Source organism: Schizophyllum commune (genome assembly GCF_000143185.2).
Source record: "Schizophyllum commune H4-8 unplaced genomic scaffold SCHCOscaffold_7, whole genome shotgun sequence".
NCBI lineage: Eukaryota > Fungi > Basidiomycota > Agaricomycetes > Agaricales > Schizophyllaceae > Schizophyllum > Schizophyllum commune.
Window position 1 is genome coordinate 1,769,850 of NW_026089544.1, and position 17,792 is coordinate 1,787,641.

Below are 17,792 nucleotides of genomic sequence, written 5' to 3' on the forward strand. Positions count from 1 at the left end.
CGCGTGGAATGCACCCATACGCGCCTACGGCTTGCGACCACCCAGAAGTACCCACACGAGTCGATATGCTTGCTGAACTGGCAGAGAAGGTGAGGCGCACCGAGACTGGTACGTCTTGAGAAGATGTTGACGATGCACGAGCATGCGTGGTATCATACCGATGATGCCCTCAACGATTGGAGGACTTCAAGTTACTGTTAGGATCATGAGCTGATTGCGCTGTGAGCAGTTGGATACCTCGCACCTTCAACAAAATGTGCAGCCCCCACCTGATGACTGTCCCGCCTTACTCGCTACGCGCTAGGAAAGGTGGAAATGTCCAGCTGATGTTCACGAACGGTCTTGCTCGTTTCCGAGCACTGCGGTGGTACACTGAGTTGGAGGGCCTGCATTACGCCGCGTAGTAAATCACATACTTGGTTTTCAGACCTGGGACTTGGAAGAGCTGATGACCACGGCATATAGAGTTGTGCCCTCGCGTGATCTTCGCAGCAACGGATTGGCACGGCCTCCTTGCGGTCTTTTAGGACGTACTTTATCCATGGATCAGGGCGAGATTCAGCTTGAATTGAGGCGGATATTGAACGAGACGATGTTTTCTGTGAAGTTGTGAAGGCGGGGGGTAATGCGTGGCCCTGGAAAGAGGGTGTATCGGGGAACGCCAGCTGCACGCTGCGATCGCGAAAGTTGTGTTCGCACGGAAGGTCCAGCGCCCTCAATTTGTAGCAGTAGAATAGACTCGGCTTAATTAGAATGGATTTTGAGCGTAAGGATAGCAGATAACGCGTAGCGTACGTACCCTGAGGGACGTATCACTGGGCATTTCTTCCTTCGTGCGTTCACCGTCACGACCTTCGGTACGACCAAGAGAGGGGAGAGGAGTACTACTGGACGTAGCGTGTCAATGTGCGACGTTTCTTCGTATCGGCTATCTCCCTTACCTACAAGTCATCATTCACAGGCGCGCAAGCAGAATCCAGAGACGCACCAAGTTATCGTGGCTGCTTGCCCCAGCGCACGGGAGTGTCGGGCTTCAAAGCGTAGCGCTGATCCAGAGTCTCCCTTGTGAGATCTCTTACGGCCTTATACTGCCATCTGACTCTCCTTCAGCGCGCATATACCCAGCTTTAGTCCGAGCGAGGTACGATTCTCGAGCTACTGGGCTCATCAAGCTCCAGAAATAGGCGCAGTTTATGCATTAATGGCCCAAGCGGCGCGTCAAATGAGGGTAAGAAGAGAGAAATAAACGGTGTCATTGTGGGCCGCGCGTAGGTGAGTACTTTGTGATCACTGTCGCGTGACCGCGCAAGGATGCTTTTGATGGTTGATCCGAAGTTGTGGGTCCACCACGTGGTCTATTATGGCAATCGCATGGCCTTCTTGAACTTTAGACTTGTGTTCTATCTTCTCGCCTGCAGGTTAGTGCACTCTACATCGCGGCGCGTCTCGCCGTAGGCATAATCTCTGAATACTGATGGAGCACTTTACTCTACTACCAAACGGATGACAGACTGACTTGCGCTTCTATGGATTCGTACGTTCATTGACAATCATTCACAACAGCCTTCTGACCTTCAGCTATGTAGGTATGTAGATGAAAGTGCTGAATTACTCCCAAACTGCTCATCGCTGTCTCTATGTACACGTACTCTGCCACCTCACCATCATGCCCGTGCCCTGCCTGACGCGCGTTCAGCGTAACGTGCTGTATACACCCCAAGGTACCCGCTGAAGACAGCCAAGACGTGGGCTCACCCAAGGCCAACAACGCGGTACGCCTGACAGCGAACTTGTTCCAAGCAGACCTTGCGCCCATACGGACGGTGTCGAACACCCTACCAGAATTCGGAATGCCCGCGCGCACGGAGGCCCGTATGAAGTGCTTCTTCGACGAAGGTTCGTACCTTCATGTTCAGCTGTGCACTTGCCTGGCTGGCCGCCGATGACCTCGAGCCTCGGGACACCCTTGTTCTTGTGTGTGTCAGCCTCTCGCCGCGGCCCCAGACCTCTGCGCAGTGCTTTCAGGCCAAGGATGAGTCTTGCACTTGCGAGAAGAACATTCGACGATGGCCGTCCACACGTGTCGCCCGCCCACCAGAACGGCGATCAACCTCTCTAATCATTAAGGGTGCGTAATCCCACCGGTCAATGTTATGAAGCTTCTCCGGCCCCGAATCGAACGGCAGGATGTGTGGGCGTGTCCAATATTGCCATGAAAATCTGTCAGAAGTGAGCCCTCTCGTCACCCTGTACAGCTTCGCTGAGTTGAAAAGCAGGGTTCATCTTGGGCTCACTGATGCACTGAGCTCGACCGGAGAACTAAATGACCAGCCGGAGTGTTCACTAACTTAACGCCGGGTATTCAGGGCAGCTTCTCTATGTTGCGCCTACGACGTAGATCACCGCCCATGAACGGGGGAAACGGGGAGGGGTGCGTTTGGTACGTCTTTACGTCTGGCTATGTTGTATTGACCAGCGTCTGCAGAAGATGGGCACGACGATGCGCCGAGCCGGCCAGTGTCGTCGGATGTCCACTGTTGAGGCCATCCTTTTGCTAGACAGACGGAAGAGCTTTGGAGGTGCGATTCCTCTACGAATGGGAAGGGGCTTAGATGGAGAGTGACACGTCTGAGCTCCCCAACACGCCTTCGCCGAGGGTGCGTCTCCGCGGACATTCACCTCAGTTCATTGTTCTGACCTGCCTAATTGTATAGACCGGCCAACAACCTTGCTGACGCCCATCATAACAGTGCCCTGCACAGAGCCTTCCCACTCAGTCGGCGCCTCCCTCAATCAATCCCACTAACTCGCCGGCTCTGCCCCTTCGCCGCTCGACACGTCGCTTGGAAGAGCCCGGGCACGGGCGTCCGCTCCCCCCTTCCCTCCGCGTCGTCATGCACGCAGCGTTAATGTTGCTGCAGGCGAGCCGTAAGTATATTCAAAGGCGTAGCGAATGAATAGCAGGCGCGCGGGGACCTGGCACGCGCGGCATGAACATGCAGACTTGGGTGACGATAACTTGAACTCAGACGCGGCGAATGAATATCCAAACGCGCGGGAAGAAAATAATTTACGGGAGCCTCCCCAGGTATAAAAGCCCCTCACCCGCTCACTCTTTCTCCAGTCGAACACCCCAGTTCAACTACCCAGCCCTTCCTTCCTTCGCTATCCTTCCTTACAACCTGCTCGCCATGTTCGCCCGTCTCCCCGTCGTGTTCCTCTACGCCTTCGTCGCGTTCGGCGCCCTCGTCGCTGCCCTCCCAGGTGGCCACCCGGGCACGACGTACGTCGACCTCTCACCGTCCTCTAATGTCTTGCTGATGAAGCCCCGTATAGCACGCCGCCGGTTACGACGACGGTGACGGTGACCACGGTGAGTAGCTTTCTCGCCGTCGACGACTCGAACGCATTGGCTAATTTTTGCTCATAGCCGCCCTCGACGACGACCATCGCCGCCGGTGGCACGTGTACTACGGGGTCGCTCTCTTGCTGCAACCAGGTTCAATCGGTACGTACATCAAAGCGGCACGACCAGGCATCTCACTGACGGCCACATCGTACAGGCGAGCAGCAGCCCTGTTACCGCCCTCCTCGGCCTGCTCGGCATTGTCCTCAGCGACCTCAACGTTCTCGTTGGCATCAGCTGCTCTCCCCTCACTGTGAGATCTTTTTGTTCACTGTCCCAATTACTGCGCACTGACAGACTTTGCCAGGTCATCGGTGTCGGAGGCAGCGGCTGTTCGGCGCAGACCGTCTGCTGCGAAAACACCCAATTCGTATGTATACTTTCCATGCGTGTCCCTTTCTCCGCTAATCATCTGTAGAACGGGCTGATCAACATCGGTTGCACCCCCATCAACATCCTCTGAGCAGGTGAACGCGCCTGTCGGTGGGATATTCGGGCGACGGGAGCCTCGGGCAATCTGAGCCTCGTTACTGCCTAGCAAATTCGGAATCCCTTCGATGTCATAGGGTCGCGGACAAGTGATCGTCTTGCTACATACTCCAAGGTGTTGACTCATTCCCTCGATAATGAACATTGTTGTTGTTGTTTGTTCTCTATCCGCTCAGTCACGCGACCCCACACGTGCATGGTTGAACTTCGCCACGCAACAACCGCATGACGACATGGCGAACCTAAGTAAAGGCTGAGTCGTGGACTAAAGCACTCCACTTTACGGCGAGGATGCCAGTCTACGTCATGAATGAAGCCTCAGGTCCCGAAGTAAGGGGGTACAAAAGGAGGGTGAAAGGTGGACGTTTTCTTACCATCCTTCCACCTCCCAGACCACCATGGGGTGAGTCCTTCGACCCCTCCTTTTTCCGCGAAGTCGTTTTGTTGAACGTCGCGCAGAGTCATCATATCCTGTATACAGGGCATCTTCGAATGCATAGCTAGCGCCGTGATGGCGGTCATCTCCGCCATCGCAGGCTGCTTGGAGTGTATCGTTTCAGGCAAGTTTTCGGCCTTTACCGAGAATAGTGGCGGATGCTGACCATTGTCCTACAGCTATCGCAAGCTGCTTCGCAGCCGTAGCAAACTGCTTGACATGCGGAGCATGCAGGTAGGTGAAGAAGTGTTTTCAAAGCCGCAGATAGTTGACGCCACACACAGATGAAGAGGGGCTCCGAGCAGATGAACGCTCGGAGCCCGAGATATCTAAATTATACCCTGTACTTTTGCGCGTGTAGCATACTTATCGAATGAGTCCGAGCCAACGTCCTGAATATGAGCGCTTAAGTCTGTTCAATTAACAGAGGAAAGCACTTCACTCCTCCTTTACGCCAGACTTCGTAAGACGCCTCAACCGGCTCTGCATCATTCCAAGTCCCATCCACCCGTCCAGTCCCAGCCTCTGCGGCATGTTATCTCCCACCCACCATGCACTTACACACGCCACTCCGAGGCATCCGCCGATGGCGACATGCACGGCGACGCGAAGTAGCCATGGGTACGCCGCATTCCCCAGCACAAACGTAGCGCTCGTGCGAATGGCAACGTTCGCCACTGCACAAGCGACGACGGCGGCGCGCCCCGGAAGCACATCGCGCAACGACGCCGTCCCCGCGGGGAAGGCAAAGCGTACGCAGTAAGCAATGCGGGCTGCGAGGTTGGCGATGTTCGCGTATACGAGGGCCTCGTCGCCAAAGCCTGCGCGGTAGAGACCGAGCGCGGTAGCCGGAAATATGGGCGATGCGAAAGTGAGGTATCTGTGCGGGATATGAGATCGCTTCTGGGAATGAGAGGCTGGAGAGCATACCTGCTCCAGGCGCCAAGCGCGGATTCGCTACTCAGGCTGCTCACGTAGGCCTCCATCGAGCCATTGACCGCCAACACGGGCACATACCACATCCACGCCTGCAGGATACGTGGTGCGCTTGTGGCCATCCATTTGGGGGTCTGTACGGGCGTCAAATTGGGACACAAGCCTGGAGGAAAACAGCGATCGCCAACGCACCAGTACGAACGGAAGCAGGACCGGTAGATACGGCACCGCGAAGGTCAAGAAAATGAGCGAGAGCCCAAGCTGCACAGCGAGGACATCAAGCAGCGTGCGACGCGCGCGATCAGTGGAAGAGGTTTTCACGTCAGCCGAAGAGGTATCCTTCTCGTCTTCGCCAGCACCCTGGGCGTCCGAAGGCGCCTTCTTCCTCTGCTTGACGGTCTGCCCCGGATTTTCGGACTTCGCGTTCTTTGTTGCTACCGCCTCCTGCGCGGCCTGACTGTTGCCAGCCTCCGCCTTGGCGCGCGAGAAGTGCACCCGTAGCGTCTCCTCGATAGGCTGGAGAATGACACGGGCGAGAAGGGATCCTGCGCAAGCTATCAATGCGTGCCTGACGCAATCGTAGAATGCCACGTACCGTAGTTGACAGCGACCGCGTACCCGCCCTGGTCCGTGAGTGGAGCAACCCATGCAAGGATGAGCTTGTCGCACTCTGTGAGGACGTGCTTGACGAGTGACTGGCCAGTCATCGCGAGGGCGAGACGTGTTTGCGAGGTAGTAGCTGTGCTCGATTGGCGAAGTTGGCTAGGTGTGCAGTCAGACTACGTCGAAGCAATGAAGAGGACCTGCACGCACCTGAAGTCGGGTACCAGCCAAGTAATACTGTAGTGCGCGGCGTAGACCCCAACGAGGGTGCTGGCATACGTCAACTGTCCGGCTGCGAAGGCGAGAAGCGCGAGCTGCCCGTCACCCTGAGGGATCTCGTAAGTTGGCCAGAAACAAGGCAAGCAATTTCGACTGCTTACTGTGACGTGCTCGCCATAGAGCAGTACCGCCATCGTGGCCAGTGTCTTGCAAGCAATTGCAAGGCCCTCGGCACGAACGCGCACTTGGGTGCGAAGCGAGACCATGGTACTAGAAACCAGTAAGTCAGCTCCTGCAAGTAGATGTCGCCAATAACGCCAGCATCGCAGGCGAGACCTTAAAGTAACGCACACATTATGCATAGGTTCCGCAGTCAGCTCAATGAGAGCGGCGACAGCATATATCGCAACCGCCTCTTGGAAGAAAGGTTGCGCACGCGTCTCTGGCCCGGCCCAAGAAAGAGCATAGAACGCAGCAGTGCCGACTGCGAGTGGAATTCCCCACGCGAGAGGTAAGTACGAGAGCAGCGGTGGCCTAGAGGGTACATTCGAGTCGGACGCTGTCTTTTCCTTTGACATCGTTTTCGAGTCGGTGTTGCTCCTCAGCAGCGCGCCACGAACGCCTTCGCGTGCGAGAAATAGTATGGTGCTTATAAGCAGCTCAAACTGGATGGACGCGGTGCCATATGCCGCCGTGGATGCCAGGCGCAGCAGTGTCCGGTTCATGGCAAAGGTCAACAGCCGAGTGAAGAGCTGTAAGAAGACCAGGTGCGACGTGGTTGACAATGGCGATGGAGAATTAGCCATGGTGGACGAAATTAATGAGCGTGGTGTGATAGAAAGAATAAAGGAGCAGAAGGGAAGTTCAAAAGTACACAGAGACACTCTTGGGCGAGATGGAGATCCAGGTCCGTCGAATAATGCCGAGGTGCAGAAGGTGGCGGTATGAAAAGGAGGAGGGCGCAGCGGCAGGATTCGAACACGTCACCCGGTTCACGTGATCTATTCTCAGGAGCACGTGAACAGAGGTTGAAGTTCTTTTGGCAGATTTTCGGTTCCACTCTCAAGTTCCTGCGGCAGCCTAAGAACGAGACAGCAGATATATTCGACAGTGCTAAGCCACTATAGATGAGTTTGAACCTGGTATCAGTGTACGTGATGTACCCGACATAGATACATATACTTGATTTTTCATGTCTTCTTACGCGTCTGTTGGATACTGGTCCTCCTTGCCCTCCCTCTCGAGAGCCAACTGCAACTGGTATCGCAGCCTATCCATGGTCTGCTGCAGGTCAGGTATATATTGCGCGCCGCACCGATACCTGCTCAGAGGAGCTGCCATGTTGTCCCATAACTCCCTCGTCCCATGTGCCCATAATTGCGACAGGCTCGACACCATCATCTCTGACATAGATGGATCAGTCTCGTATGGGATACATACTGTCAATAACGATGCGTGTAGGTGATGCCAGACGAGGTGATGTAGTCGAAGGCGTGACAGGGGTATCGGGAGGGTGCTCGTGTCGGCCGCGTATAGCGCTCCTTGAAGATTAGTTCGTCTTTGCCGAGGGTCGCCGTGTGTCGCATCTGCGCGAAGTCGCTCCAGCAGATATATTCGGAGAAGAGCATCGACTTCAGGTGATTTGACGCGGTATCGGCAGGCGTAGAGGTCGCGCCACACCACCGATGAACCCGGAAGAGCTAGCGATACGCTGGTGAAGTGTAACAGCGAGCGCGTTAGCCGTTCCGCAAGGTCCGCTTTCGGTAGCACCAGCTCCTTCGCATCCGTGCCAGCGTGCTCATGCTCCAGGGTACGTGCTCGACCGAAGACGAGCTTATGTATTGCCTCCCTGCTCGCGCCGAAGTCAAAGTGAGTGGGTAGCGCGGACACGGCCTGCACCGATATCGTCGCCGCGGAGGCGTTCGAGGACGAGAAGCACAGCCAGTCGATCGCTCTCGCAGTAAGGATGTAGCGCAAGCGTTTTGCGTCTGAGAGATCACGGCTTTTGAGGTCAGACGGGGGCGACGTTGTTAGCTGGAATGCTATGCTAGCTCGGGGAGCGCCGGCGTCCCAGCGAAATACCCTTTTGGGAGATAGGCCACGAAGGAAGCGACAGAATCTATGAAGGGAGTAGGCGACCCAAATGATGGAGTCGGAAATCGGGGTCTTGTACGCGCAGTGCGGAATGATAGGTGGCAGAATGACAGTGAATGCATAGGCGAGAAATGCCGCCGCCGAGAAGCCGATGATAGTGTAGGATATCGTGGCGTTCATGGGCGAGACGTAGACCACCAGGCCTGCGAAGAAGAGCAGCAAGGCGACATTAAGTAGCACCGGAAGGAAGCTGATGATAAATGGCACATTCCAGCGCTCAAAGCTCCATAGGCGGTACTGCCGAACGTACGCACGATCTCGCGGGGTGCCACCACACGTCGAGTTGAAGTGCTGCGCCAGATACAGTGAGCAAAAGGACCATACTGGATAACGATGGACACCAACCTGGATCCACTGCTTCGCGAGTACGCATATCAGGGCCGTCAAGAGCGAGAAGGTCAGGCTAGTCAGCCACAGCCCATTCACCCAGAGATCGCCCGTAGTGTGCGTCTCCGACTCGAGGTTCAGCTCCGATGATGGTATATCGCTGACCGGTGTCCCAGCAGCTATCGCGCGCTGTATGCGGGCGAGTTCGTAGAGGAGGGACGCCGTAATCTGCGCGTAGTCCGGACTAAGCGCCTGCGAGCTTTGTACAACGAAGGTCGTAACGACCGCAGAGAAGAGACCCGCCTATCGTGAACGAGCGTCAGCTACATATCGTGACCTAAGTACACTGCATTACTCACGAATATCAGGAGCACGTCGATAGTCCCATTCAGTCCCTGCACCATCTCCGCATCTGCCATCTGCGCCTCGTCGTTGTATACGTTCCAGACACGCGCTTTAGGTCCCAGCTCCTCGCCGTAAGGATCGGGCGCGTACTTCTTTTCGTAGTCGACGTCGCTGGGCGCGTAGCGATTGTAAGGCTGCTCCCATCGTTTGCCCTCCGCCCTTTCGGAGTCCAGTGGAATGACGATCTCAGGGCGAGGAGGAGATGATGATGCAGAAGCTGGTCCGTTTCTGCCAGACTGCGCGGCATGGGAAGGGTCATCGGAAGACATTTGGGTAGGAACCTGGCGCGTAGATTCGTCGCGTCGCTGGCCATCTGGTTGATCGGAGGTTGTGGGAGCAGCGTCAGCTTGACCAGGGGAAGCCATGACCAGACGATGGAAGGTAGATTAAGACGAGCGACGAAGATACGTGAAGCTTCAGGCTATGCTTTCGTCCGCACTGCTTGCCGGCGCTGCAAGTGCCAACGTAACGGGCTTGATGGCGGCGATGCCCGCTCTTCTTCCTCCGCTCCCCTCATTGCAGGCCTTCAATCTAAACCATGGACTGAAGTGTTAAATCTACAGGTTGAGCATCACAACCAAAGATCGAGGGTTGCATAGTCCAAGTCGGCGGCAACTTGAATAAGGTCAGCAGCGGCGCAACAAACCAGCAGAGTATGTGGCGTCTGCGGCAGTTCCCGAGATTTAGAGTCGCTTTGCGGTGTCCCTTTGTTCTCCTTCCTGTGCTTCCGTTGACTATCAGAACAAGTTGACGATCTCTGTCTCCCCTTTCGCAGCCGCACTTCATACGGCGTATGGACTTTTGCCGACAATTCTCGCGCTGATGACGAATTTTCTTCCCTCTACTCCTCCATGTCCGCCGTTCGCAGGAATACGTTCCAGCTGCATGCTCTAGTCACAGAGGGGTTGATAACCGTCCACATCGGCGCTGGGAACACGAAGAAGAGGATCTTGAAATTTTACTAGCGACCGTGACGCAGAAGAATCGTCGTTAGCTAACGGGATGAAATCAAGGTGCGGGATGAGCGAGAGAGGTTCGGTGAGGACGCCCGCCGCCGTGAAGTTACGCCACCTTCCGTCCAGGTTAGCATATTCTGTCCTATCCTTGCTCCTGCCTACGAGATATGACGGCAGGGCGAGCGGGACTGGACGAGTCCAGATGAGAAGCACTCAGGCTGTAGTATGAGGATCCCGACAATTGACGGAAGATCCGAGCATTGGTCGATGATAGGCGACTCTGGAACCTTCAAACGTGAGAGGGATTGACGCTATGGGGCACTGCTCGTGCAACTCGAGGACACGCCAGCACGGGGGAAGATCAGCGCGAGCAAGTACAAGACGAAGATCTGCTCAAGTTCCGCGAACATGAGGCGGGTGACGTTCTATACGTACCTACCAGAAGCGCCCTCATAAATAAGGCGAAGTACTGTTATCGGTATGAGGGCCCAGAAATCACCTCCCTGCGCTCAATCGCCTCAGTGATCAGTGACAGGCCTGGTCATCGCACTCACCTGGTGACCCTCGGAGCCAGGAGATCCGCTCTCGTAATGAACACATGCGAAGATACACACCAAACTCGAGAGAAAGTCGAGTGCCTTATTCTGCGCTGGCGGGCGCTCTGCAGTCGATTTCATGTCGCCTTCAATCCGAGCGTCATGATGGATGCGACTGCTAGTGTTGTGATACATGGAACTTAGCACGAAGGAAAGCCCATAGCAGCGCTAGTCGCGCGCTACGTCAGCAGTAGCTAGGACGCGGTCCGGGACAGCACAGTGGACTGAAGGCGGCCCGGGCCAGCGCGTCGCCGTATACGACATCCCGATAGTGATTTGAGGGCCCAAATCCAGGGGGGTGAATAGAAGGCGAAAGGGGACGGCCCAGAAGCCTGAATGAGGAGGCGCTAGAAGACCAAGAAAGTTCCTGACGTAGAAGCGGGACGAGCGAAAGGAGCACAAGGGCGAATCTATAGGTGTCAAAATGGGAATTTAGCACCTACGGAGATAGACAGGATGAGCGGATGGTCGTGATGGTCACTGGGCAGACGGCCGGAGGCTAGCGACCTTGTCGGTGGGGAGACGCGGCAGCAACAGGAAGAGGAGGCATGCCCTTGTTGCCCCAGAGATTATCGTGGGGGTTCGAGATGAGGTGGATCAAAGGTGGATTTCTGGAGTGCGACGGCGCGGAGTCTCAATGTACGCGCCACTGAGAAGGTGCTGAAGAAGAGTTCAGCCAGCTATTGAGAAGCGCCAGTCAGGTTGATGGCTTCGAATTGACAGTCGTGTGGGCGTGGGGCTTGCCCGAAGGGTCCCGTGATGAATTTTTCACGGTTGAACTTCAGCCGCAACCAGAAATTTATACGCTGGAGAGTCCGGTCACTATGGATCGTTAGTACTGCATGCGAGAGAAACAAATCATGAAAGACCAATGCTCACCTTTCCAATTCGACACTCATCATCGCAAAGAAGGGCTTTCAATGCAGCGCACGGAGATTACTCACCCTCCTGTCTACTGCTTGGCGGACAGGACAGTGGAGATGTCTATCCCCCAGCTTCATCGTAGACGCGCGATGGCGTGCACGAACGCCGTGCAAGCGCCATCTGGGGAGGAATAAAGAAAAGAACCTCGCCTCAGCGGCCTTCAGCAGAAAAAAGGATGTGGATATTCGGGAGGCGGGGAGATGTTATCACGATTCATAAGACGATTGAAGACCTGATATCCTCGACTCACCGGTGTAGCGGGCAACTTCCGCGTCTGACAGGCACCGAGGAGCAGGTACCAGGCGGCAAGGAAACTGGATTTTTGGTCCCGCCTAGCTTCCAGGAGGGCCGAGAGAGGCGACTCCGATCGTCGGGCAGAGGGCGGACTTGACCGGGAAATTTGTGCTGACGGCGGAGTTCATGCAAGGGTGACAGCCCATGATCTTCGGGGACGGCATAATCCCAAGCTCCTGCCTTTGCGCGTCGTAGAGGGGAAAGCGGATTCGACGGCCTCAGTAGGACTCAGCAAGCGGTTGAAGGTCAGGACGTTTTCGTAGGAAGGGGCAGAAATTTAGGAGGCACTCGTAGCAGTCGCCCCGGGGATGGGGCGATCTCTGGCGATCTCTACCGTCGTATCAGCGCCGGATTTTCGGCAGCCTCGTAAAACCAGTGTTCCTCGAGGAAAGCGCTGGCAGGAACACAGTTCAACGAAGATGTGTATAGTCTCGGGAGGCTATATCGTGCGTTGGACTGAGGCTTGCTGGCTAGCGCTCGAGCGAGAAGCAAGCGGCGAACGAGCGCGTTGCGCAAGTCAGCGTGTTTCGGCATCTGCCGAATGTATAGGGCGATCAGAATTTGGCACGTTTTGATCAGAGAGCATATGCGCCCCCGCTGATAAGTACCGTGCCCGTTCTTCTGTTCTCCCCACCACCCACACGTCCCCATCCCCCACCCTCCCTTCCCTTCACAATGGTGAACGCCATTGACAAGCTTAATGCGATCGTGCGTCGTCAGAGACGAATGCATGCTTCCCAAGCTCATCCCCAGTAGGTCGCGGACTCGTTCGTCGGGCGGTGGTTCAAGCTTGAGGGATCCGGCCATGTCAAGGAGCGCATAGGCTCTCGCTTCACTGTGCGTCACATTTATAACGTCTTTACTTCCTACTGACCGCCCATCCACAGACCGAGCTGCGTGCTGGGATCACAACATGGGTGAGTGCACTTCCCCTCTCCTATTTCGAGTCCGGCTGACATTCCCCCAGGCAGCCATGGCGTACATTGTAAGCCTACAAGCACCCCGCTTACGGACGTCTTACTAACCCGCCGCCGCAGATATCAGTGAACGCGTCGATCCTGTCGGACTCCGGCGGGACATGCGTGTGCAACACATCCGACCTCTGCGTTACAGATAGCGAGTACCTTTCATGCGTGGAGGAAGTTCGCAAGGACATGATCACCGCGACCGCGGCGTCTGCTGCGCTCGCCTCCTTCCTCCTCGGCCTCCTCGCCAATCTGCCCGTTGGTATGGCCCCCGGCTTGGGTCTGAACGCATACGTGCGTGTTCTTCGCACCGTCCCGATCATCCCCTTCTCACATCACCTTCTAGTTCGCATACTCGGTTGTCGGCTTCCACGGGTCAGGGATCGTCACCTACCGCGAAGCGCTCGCGGCGGTCTTCCTCGAGGGCTGGATCTTCTTCTTCCTCTCCCTCATCGGTCTCCGGCAATGGCTCGTCCGCATCATGCCCCAGTCGCTCACGCTCGCCGTCGGAGCGGGCATCGGCCTTTTCATCGCGTTCATTGGTCTTTCCCCCAGCGGCCTCAGTGTCATCGGTGGTGACACAACAAATTTTGTCGGTCTTGGCGGCTGCAAAGCGGAAGACTACGTGAGCGACGACTTGGCGAACTACTGTGCGCGCCGGATCTTGCAAAACCCCACGGTCTGGCTCGGTATCTTCGTTGGAGGGTGCGTACGACTGACTATGATACCTCATCGTCAACTGACTTGCCCCCAAGCATCTTCACCGTCCTCATGATGCTCTACCGCGTCAAGGGCGCCATCCTCATTGGCATCTTCCTCGTGTCCATTATCTCCTGGCCGCGCCCGACCTCCGTCACGCTTTTCCCCCACACCGACTCGGGCGACCAGATGTTCGACTTCTTTAAGCAGGTCGTCACCTTCCGCCCGCTTTCGCACATCGGGAACGCGATCGACTACAACTACCGCTCCGGGCACGTCTGGTACGCGCTCATCACCTTCCTCTACGTCGACATCCTCGACACGACCGGCACGCTCTACTCTATGGCCAAGTTCGCCGGCCTGCGCGACCCGGTCACGATGGACTTCGAGGGGTCGACGATGGCGTACTGTGTGGACGCGTTCAGTATCAGCATGGGTGCGCTCATGGGCAGCAGCCCCGTCACCGCGTTCATCGAGAGCGCGACGGGCATCAGCGAGGGCGGGAAGACGGGCATCACGGCGATTACGACGGGCTTCTGCTTCTTCATCTCGATCTTCTTCGCGCCGATCTTCGCGTCGATCCCGAGCTGGGCTACTGGAGGCGCGCTGGTGATTGTCGGCTCGTTGATGATCAGGAAGTGAGTTGAGGCTTCTGTTTGGGGGGGTGATATGCGCCGTGCTGATCATATACACAACAGCGTCCGCGAGATCAATTGGGACTACATTGGCGACGCAGTACCTGCGTTCCTCACCTTGATCATCATCCCTTTGACATACAAGTAAGTCTGCCGCAGTGGACAACGAGAACACGTACTGACCATCCTCCTAGCATTGCATACGGTGTCATCGCCGGCATCTGCTCCTACGTCGTCATCAACGGCATTCCCTGGCTGATCATGAAGGCGACGGGCAACCGCATCGTCCCGCCTAACTACGAGAACTCAGAGGAGTGGGTCATTCCGCCAGGCAGCATCTTCCCCGGTTGGATGTGAGTATTGCCCTTGCCTAATTATCGATTCGGAAGCTTACCTCCCTCTCCAGCCTCAAGCTCACCGGCCGCGAAGTCGCCTACGACGACGAGCAGCATGCGATGGACGAGCGCGCGGGCAGCACGCACCGCATCTCGGACGAGACCTCGCAAATAGATCGCACCAGCAAGCACACGCTCACCGACTTTGAGAAGGTGACTAGGCCTGTGGCGGTATGAGGCGCTCCCTCATCTTAGGATGACACTCATGCTCATACGTTGCTTGGCAGTAGATCAATGCTGTTAGGCAGTGATGTGACGCTCGAGGCTGGGAGTGCGTCCTCTAACGGTAGTCATTCTGCTGGATAACTCTGGCCACCCAAGGACCCCCTCTCAGCCTGCAGTCGCTCACTCTGTGTGCATTATACCTGTTGTCTGTCCTGCCCCGGCGCCTACCATGCCCGTCTGTAAAAGTATGTAAAGGGGATATGTATAAGGGTGGTTCGGGATCGCCGGGGGCATATTCTTGTCGATAATCCGCTTGTTTATTTGCTTGGTCTTATGCGTCTTTACTCGGTCGTACGCTGCTGAGTAGGCCGTTAGTAGGCCTGCTCGACCGCCATGGAATTCGAATTCGTTTACCTACTGACCGCCTTACTTAGATATGTAGCTAGCTACATACCTGTTGTCTTCTTTACCGCGGGAGGTAGCCTGTACTGCTCTTGCCCATATTGAGCCATACCTACATAATGACGAAGCTAGACTCGTTCACACCGCTGATTGGCAACGATGAGCAGGGGAACACGTGCGAAGGACCGACGACTACATAACCGTGCTTGTGCAAACCAATGACAGTAGGACACTTGCGTAAAAATATACGCCCCATCCATCCACTCTAGCCGTATATCTTGGAAGGGATATCCTCCACAACTGGCATGAGTTTGTCGACGGATAGGTAGGTCAGGGAAGCGTTCAGTGTAGGCGTGTTTAATCAGCCGTGTAACGCCGAACAGTGGGTCGCTGTGCATTGACCCAGGTAGACTAGCGCAGACTCTTATCGCGGCCATGATATATACGCCGCAACCGCCACCTGCAAATTCACCACGGCTGCCACAAAGCTGCAGTATGCTGATGATTGGCGAGGCACAATCATCTATGCGGCTGCTCTGGTCTTGGCAGTAGATGGCAAGCTGCAGTTGGACACAGCTTATACAAGGAGCTGAGTTCACGTCCATACTGTCGTCCTATTGCAGCAGTACATCCTGATCCCTATATGACATAGCGCGCAGGAAGGAAGGAAGCCAAGCGGAAGCAAACGAGTCTATCACGGCCACGTGCGCGCGCAATCACATTCAATTGATCACCAGACCGACCTCCGCACCTAACATATAAGGCAGTTTTGGCGCGAATGTTCAGGCAAACAAGCCTCTGGACTAGTTAGTAGACCCTGAATATGCCGCAAAATTATATATTTTGCCCTTCGTCATGGTCCCCGACCTCTGGTTGCCTGTTCTGCACCTGTCAGTGTCACGGTCCTTGTCCGGTTGCTTCTATACAGTGACGTACAGTAGGTTCAGTGAATCTCGATCTGATCACGCATATTGCGACGCGTTCCTGCTGCTTCGGCACATCATGATCTCAAACTTACTAGCTGCCTTATCCTGCCTGTCTGCATGGCGCCTGACCGCCCCCGCGTCTCTCAGTGGTCTCCAGCGACTACAAGGTTGTACACCCCGATCGTCAAGTCCGGTCACCCGCAGCCCTGATCTTCGCCGGGTTCTGGTGCGTCTACATAGAATTGCGGTCGGCTAGCCTGCGGGTTACGATAGGCCATGTCCGACGCGCCCCCGGACGATATCTGGCTCGAGCAGAGTCGCCTCAATGGCATGCTAACGGGGTCCATTACTTGGGGTGCGTGCTGTGCTCCTCTTTGAACGTGAGGGGACTGACATGTCCTGCAGGAATATTCTTCCAGTTGACGGTGCAGGCCCTCGTCTCCCTCAACCGCAGCGCGGGCAGGCGTACGCACAGGATACCAAGGGGGCGCAAGCTGGCCTTAAATGCCTACGTGATCGTCACCTTCATCCTCGCCACCATAGGCTTCGCGTGTAACGCGCGCTATACGGAGGAGATATGGATAGACAGGCGTGGACCAGGCATAAGCCCAACCGTACTCATCCTCAACGAGTTTGACTTTTACATCAACAGGCTAGCGATTGGCTGGTACGAGTGCACACGTTCGGGAGTCTTGGAAGTGCGCTAAACCCCTCCCCCCAGCTACTATGTCATGGGCTGGATCATGGACCTCCTGCTCCTCTACCGCGCATTCATCGTCTGGAACTACAACATCCTCGTCGTCCTGCTCATGTCCGGCCTCTACCTGTCCACCGTCACCATGTCCATCGCCGTCATGGTCCTCGCCCAGCGGCACGCCGTCTTCTCCCACCTCGGCGTCCAGCTCGCGTACCTCTCGCTCTCCGTGTCCACGAACATCGTGTTCACGCTCCTCGTCGCGGGCCGCCTGCTCGGCGTGCGCAACCGCATCCGCGACACGCTCGGCGCGGAGTACAGCACGACGTTCGGGAGCGTGGCGGCGACGCTCGTGGAGTCGTCGGCGCTGTACAGCGTCTTTGGCATCGTGTTCATCGTGTCGTTTGCGCTGGGGAGCAATGTGCAGAACCTGATCTTTCTTGCGATTAGCCATATCCAGGTGTGTGGTGGGTGGCGTGTGTGCGTGGGCGCTTGTCTGACGCGTCGCAGGGTATCGCGCAGCTGCTCATCATCCTGCGCGTGGCGGACGGCCGCGAGTACGACAGGCGCGCGGGCGCGGCGTCGACGGGCGCGCAGGCGAACTCGATCGTGTTCACGCCGCGGACGGAGGTCGATCTCACGCGAACGTCGATGGGTGCCACCGTCGAGGCGCACAACCTGACCGCGCGTGGAGACCAGCCGGACGCGACGTTGGACGACTGCCACCTACAGACTCAGGGGAGCGTGTCCTCCCTCAGCTCGCGCCAAACGAAAAGCGGATCCCTCGGACGAGTGGTATAGCGCTCGCCGTCCGAGTACATCACATAGTGGTACCGTATAATATGACCACGTCCTCATTATCGCTTACCCTTACTTTCCACTGACGACCTGAGGTGCATTCTTGATTGCTGCTCTGTCATCGTGCTTATTTATGTGTCGATACAACCTACCTACAGTCTAATTCATCCTACCGCCGTACAAGACTGACCTATCCACTCAGTACCCTTGCCCAGCTTCATTTTGAGGTGCATTCATCCAACATCCATTGGCGATTCAGCAGCTTTAATTCCGGGTAGGCAATCGGGAATTCCACCGTCAGTCAGCTAAGCGTGTGCGTCTTCTGGCTGAAGATGAGCGTTCTCAACTTTGATCTGCCACAGCCTGAC

At 56.1% G+C, this 17,792-nt stretch overlaps 6 protein-coding genes across 6 annotated transcripts; 4 read left to right on the plus strand and 2 right to left on the minus strand.

The window, feature by feature from the left end:
* The first annotated feature begins 852 nt into the window (after window positions 1-852).
* SCHCODRAFT_01311697 (uncharacterized protein) lies at window positions 853-1,234 on the plus strand. The gene is made up of 3 exons (XM_050341427.1): window positions 853-906; window positions 962-1,065; window positions 1,111-1,234. Coding segments are annotated over exons 1-3 (180 nt in total). The 5' UTR covers window positions 853-904; the 3' UTR covers window positions 1,185-1,234.
* A 1,888-nt stretch (window positions 1,235-3,122) lies between these two features.
* SC3 (fungal hydrophobin) lies at window positions 3,123-4,101 on the plus strand. Its single transcript, XM_003031216.2, has 6 exons — window positions 3,123-3,283; window positions 3,337-3,373; window positions 3,431-3,508; window positions 3,564-3,659; window positions 3,714-3,776; window positions 3,825-4,101. The coding sequence occupies exons 1-6, from the start codon at window positions 3,192-3,194 to the stop codon at window positions 3,867-3,869; spliced, it is 411 nt and encodes a 136-aa protein (XP_003031262.2). The 5' UTR covers window positions 3,123-3,191; the 3' UTR covers window positions 3,870-4,101.
* Window positions 4,102-4,769: 668 nt separating this feature from the next.
* SCHCODRAFT_02505704 (Rft-1-domain-containing protein) lies at window positions 4,770-6,895 on the minus strand (the record flags this gene model as incomplete). The annotated part of the gene is made up of 8 exons (XM_003030838.1): window positions 4,770-5,211; window positions 5,262-5,401; window positions 5,460-5,614; window positions 5,726-5,812; window positions 5,863-6,046; window positions 6,095-6,196; window positions 6,251-6,359; window positions 6,441-6,895. The coding sequence occupies 8 exons, from the start codon at window positions 6,893-6,895 to the stop codon at window positions 4,770-4,772; spliced, it is 1,674 nt and encodes a 557-aa protein (XP_003030884.1).
* Window positions 6,896-7,167: 272 nt separating this feature from the next.
* SCHCODRAFT_02545151 (uncharacterized protein) lies at window positions 7,168-9,634 on the minus strand. The gene is made up of 3 exons (XM_050343632.1): window positions 8,930-9,634; window positions 8,589-8,873; window positions 7,168-8,534 (listed from the first exon to the last, which is right to left on the minus strand). The coding sequence occupies exons 1-3, from the start codon at window positions 9,338-9,340 to the stop codon at window positions 7,290-7,292; spliced, it is 1,941 nt and encodes a 646-aa protein (XP_050199717.1). The 5' UTR covers window positions 9,341-9,634; the 3' UTR covers window positions 7,168-7,289.
* Window positions 9,635-12,420: 2,786 nt separating this feature from the next.
* On the plus strand, window positions 12,421-14,616 carry SCHCODRAFT_02600551 (uncharacterized protein; the record flags this gene model as incomplete). The annotated part of the gene is made up of 10 exons (XM_003031215.2): window positions 12,421-12,453; window positions 12,502-12,582; window positions 12,633-12,662; window positions 12,713-12,730; window positions 12,783-13,004; window positions 13,057-13,415; window positions 13,466-14,047; window positions 14,108-14,188; window positions 14,239-14,397; window positions 14,451-14,616. The coding sequence occupies 10 exons, from the start codon at window positions 12,421-12,423 to the stop codon at window positions 14,614-14,616; spliced, it is 1,731 nt and encodes a 576-aa protein (XP_003031261.2).
* A 1,492-nt stretch (window positions 14,617-16,108) lies between these two features.
* On the plus strand, window positions 16,109-17,723 carry SCHCODRAFT_02689773 (uncharacterized protein). Its single transcript, XM_003031214.3, has 4 exons — window positions 16,109-16,287; window positions 16,338-16,599; window positions 16,654-17,086; window positions 17,137-17,723. The coding sequence occupies exons 1-4, from the start codon at window positions 16,209-16,211 to the stop codon at window positions 17,425-17,427; spliced, it is 1,065 nt and encodes a 354-aa protein (XP_003031260.1). The 5' UTR covers window positions 16,109-16,208; the 3' UTR covers window positions 17,428-17,723.
* The last annotated feature ends 69 nt before the right edge of the window (window positions 17,724-17,792 follow it).

What these genes read in the sequence shown, in the direction of transcription:
- SCHCODRAFT_01311697 (XM_050341427.1), top strand. An exon ending in GCTGATCCAGAGTCTCCCTT is followed by an intron (nt 1,066 to 1,110) that starts GTGAGATCTCTT and finishes ACTCTCCTTCAG; the next exon opens with CGCGCATATACCCAGCTTTA.
- SC3 (XM_003031216.2), top strand. Translation starts at nt 3,192, where the DNA reads ATGTTCGCCCGTCTCCCCGTCGTGTTCCTCTACGCCTTCGTCGCGTTC. An exon ending in GCTGCAACCAGGTTCAATCG is followed by an intron (nt 3,509 to 3,563) that starts GTACGTACATCA and finishes CACATCGTACAG; the next exon opens with GCGAGCAGCAGCCCTGTTAC. An exon ending in GCTGCGAAAACACCCAATTC is followed by an intron (nt 3,777 to 3,824) that starts GTATGTATACTT and finishes AATCATCTGTAG; the next exon opens with AACGGGCTGATCAACATCGG.
- SCHCODRAFT_02545151 (XM_050343632.1), bottom strand. Translation starts at nt 9,340, where the DNA reads ATGGCTTCCCCTGGTCAAGCTGACGCTGCTCCCACAACCTCCGATCAA. An exon ending in TCGACGTGCTCCTGATATTC is followed by an intron (nt 8,874 to 8,929) that starts GTGAGTAATGCA and finishes CGTTCACGATAG; the next exon opens with GCGGGTCTCTTCTCTGCGGT. An exon ending in TCGCGAAGCAGTGGATCCAG is followed by an intron (nt 8,535 to 8,588) that starts GTTGGTGTCCAT and finishes TATCTGGCGCAG; the next exon opens with CACTTCAACTCGACGTGTGG.
- SCHCODRAFT_02689773 (XM_003031214.3), top strand. Translation starts at nt 16,209, where the DNA reads ATGTCCGACGCGCCCCCGGACGATATCTGGCTCGAGCAGAGTCGCCTC. An exon ending in AACAGGCTAGCGATTGGCTG is followed by an intron (nt 16,600 to 16,653) that starts GTACGAGTGCAC and finishes CCCTCCCCCCAG; the next exon opens with CTACTATGTCATGGGCTGGA. An exon ending in TTGCGATTAGCCATATCCAG is followed by an intron (nt 17,087 to 17,136) that starts GTGTGTGGTGGG and finishes GACGCGTCGCAG; the next exon opens with GGTATCGCGCAGCTGCTCAT.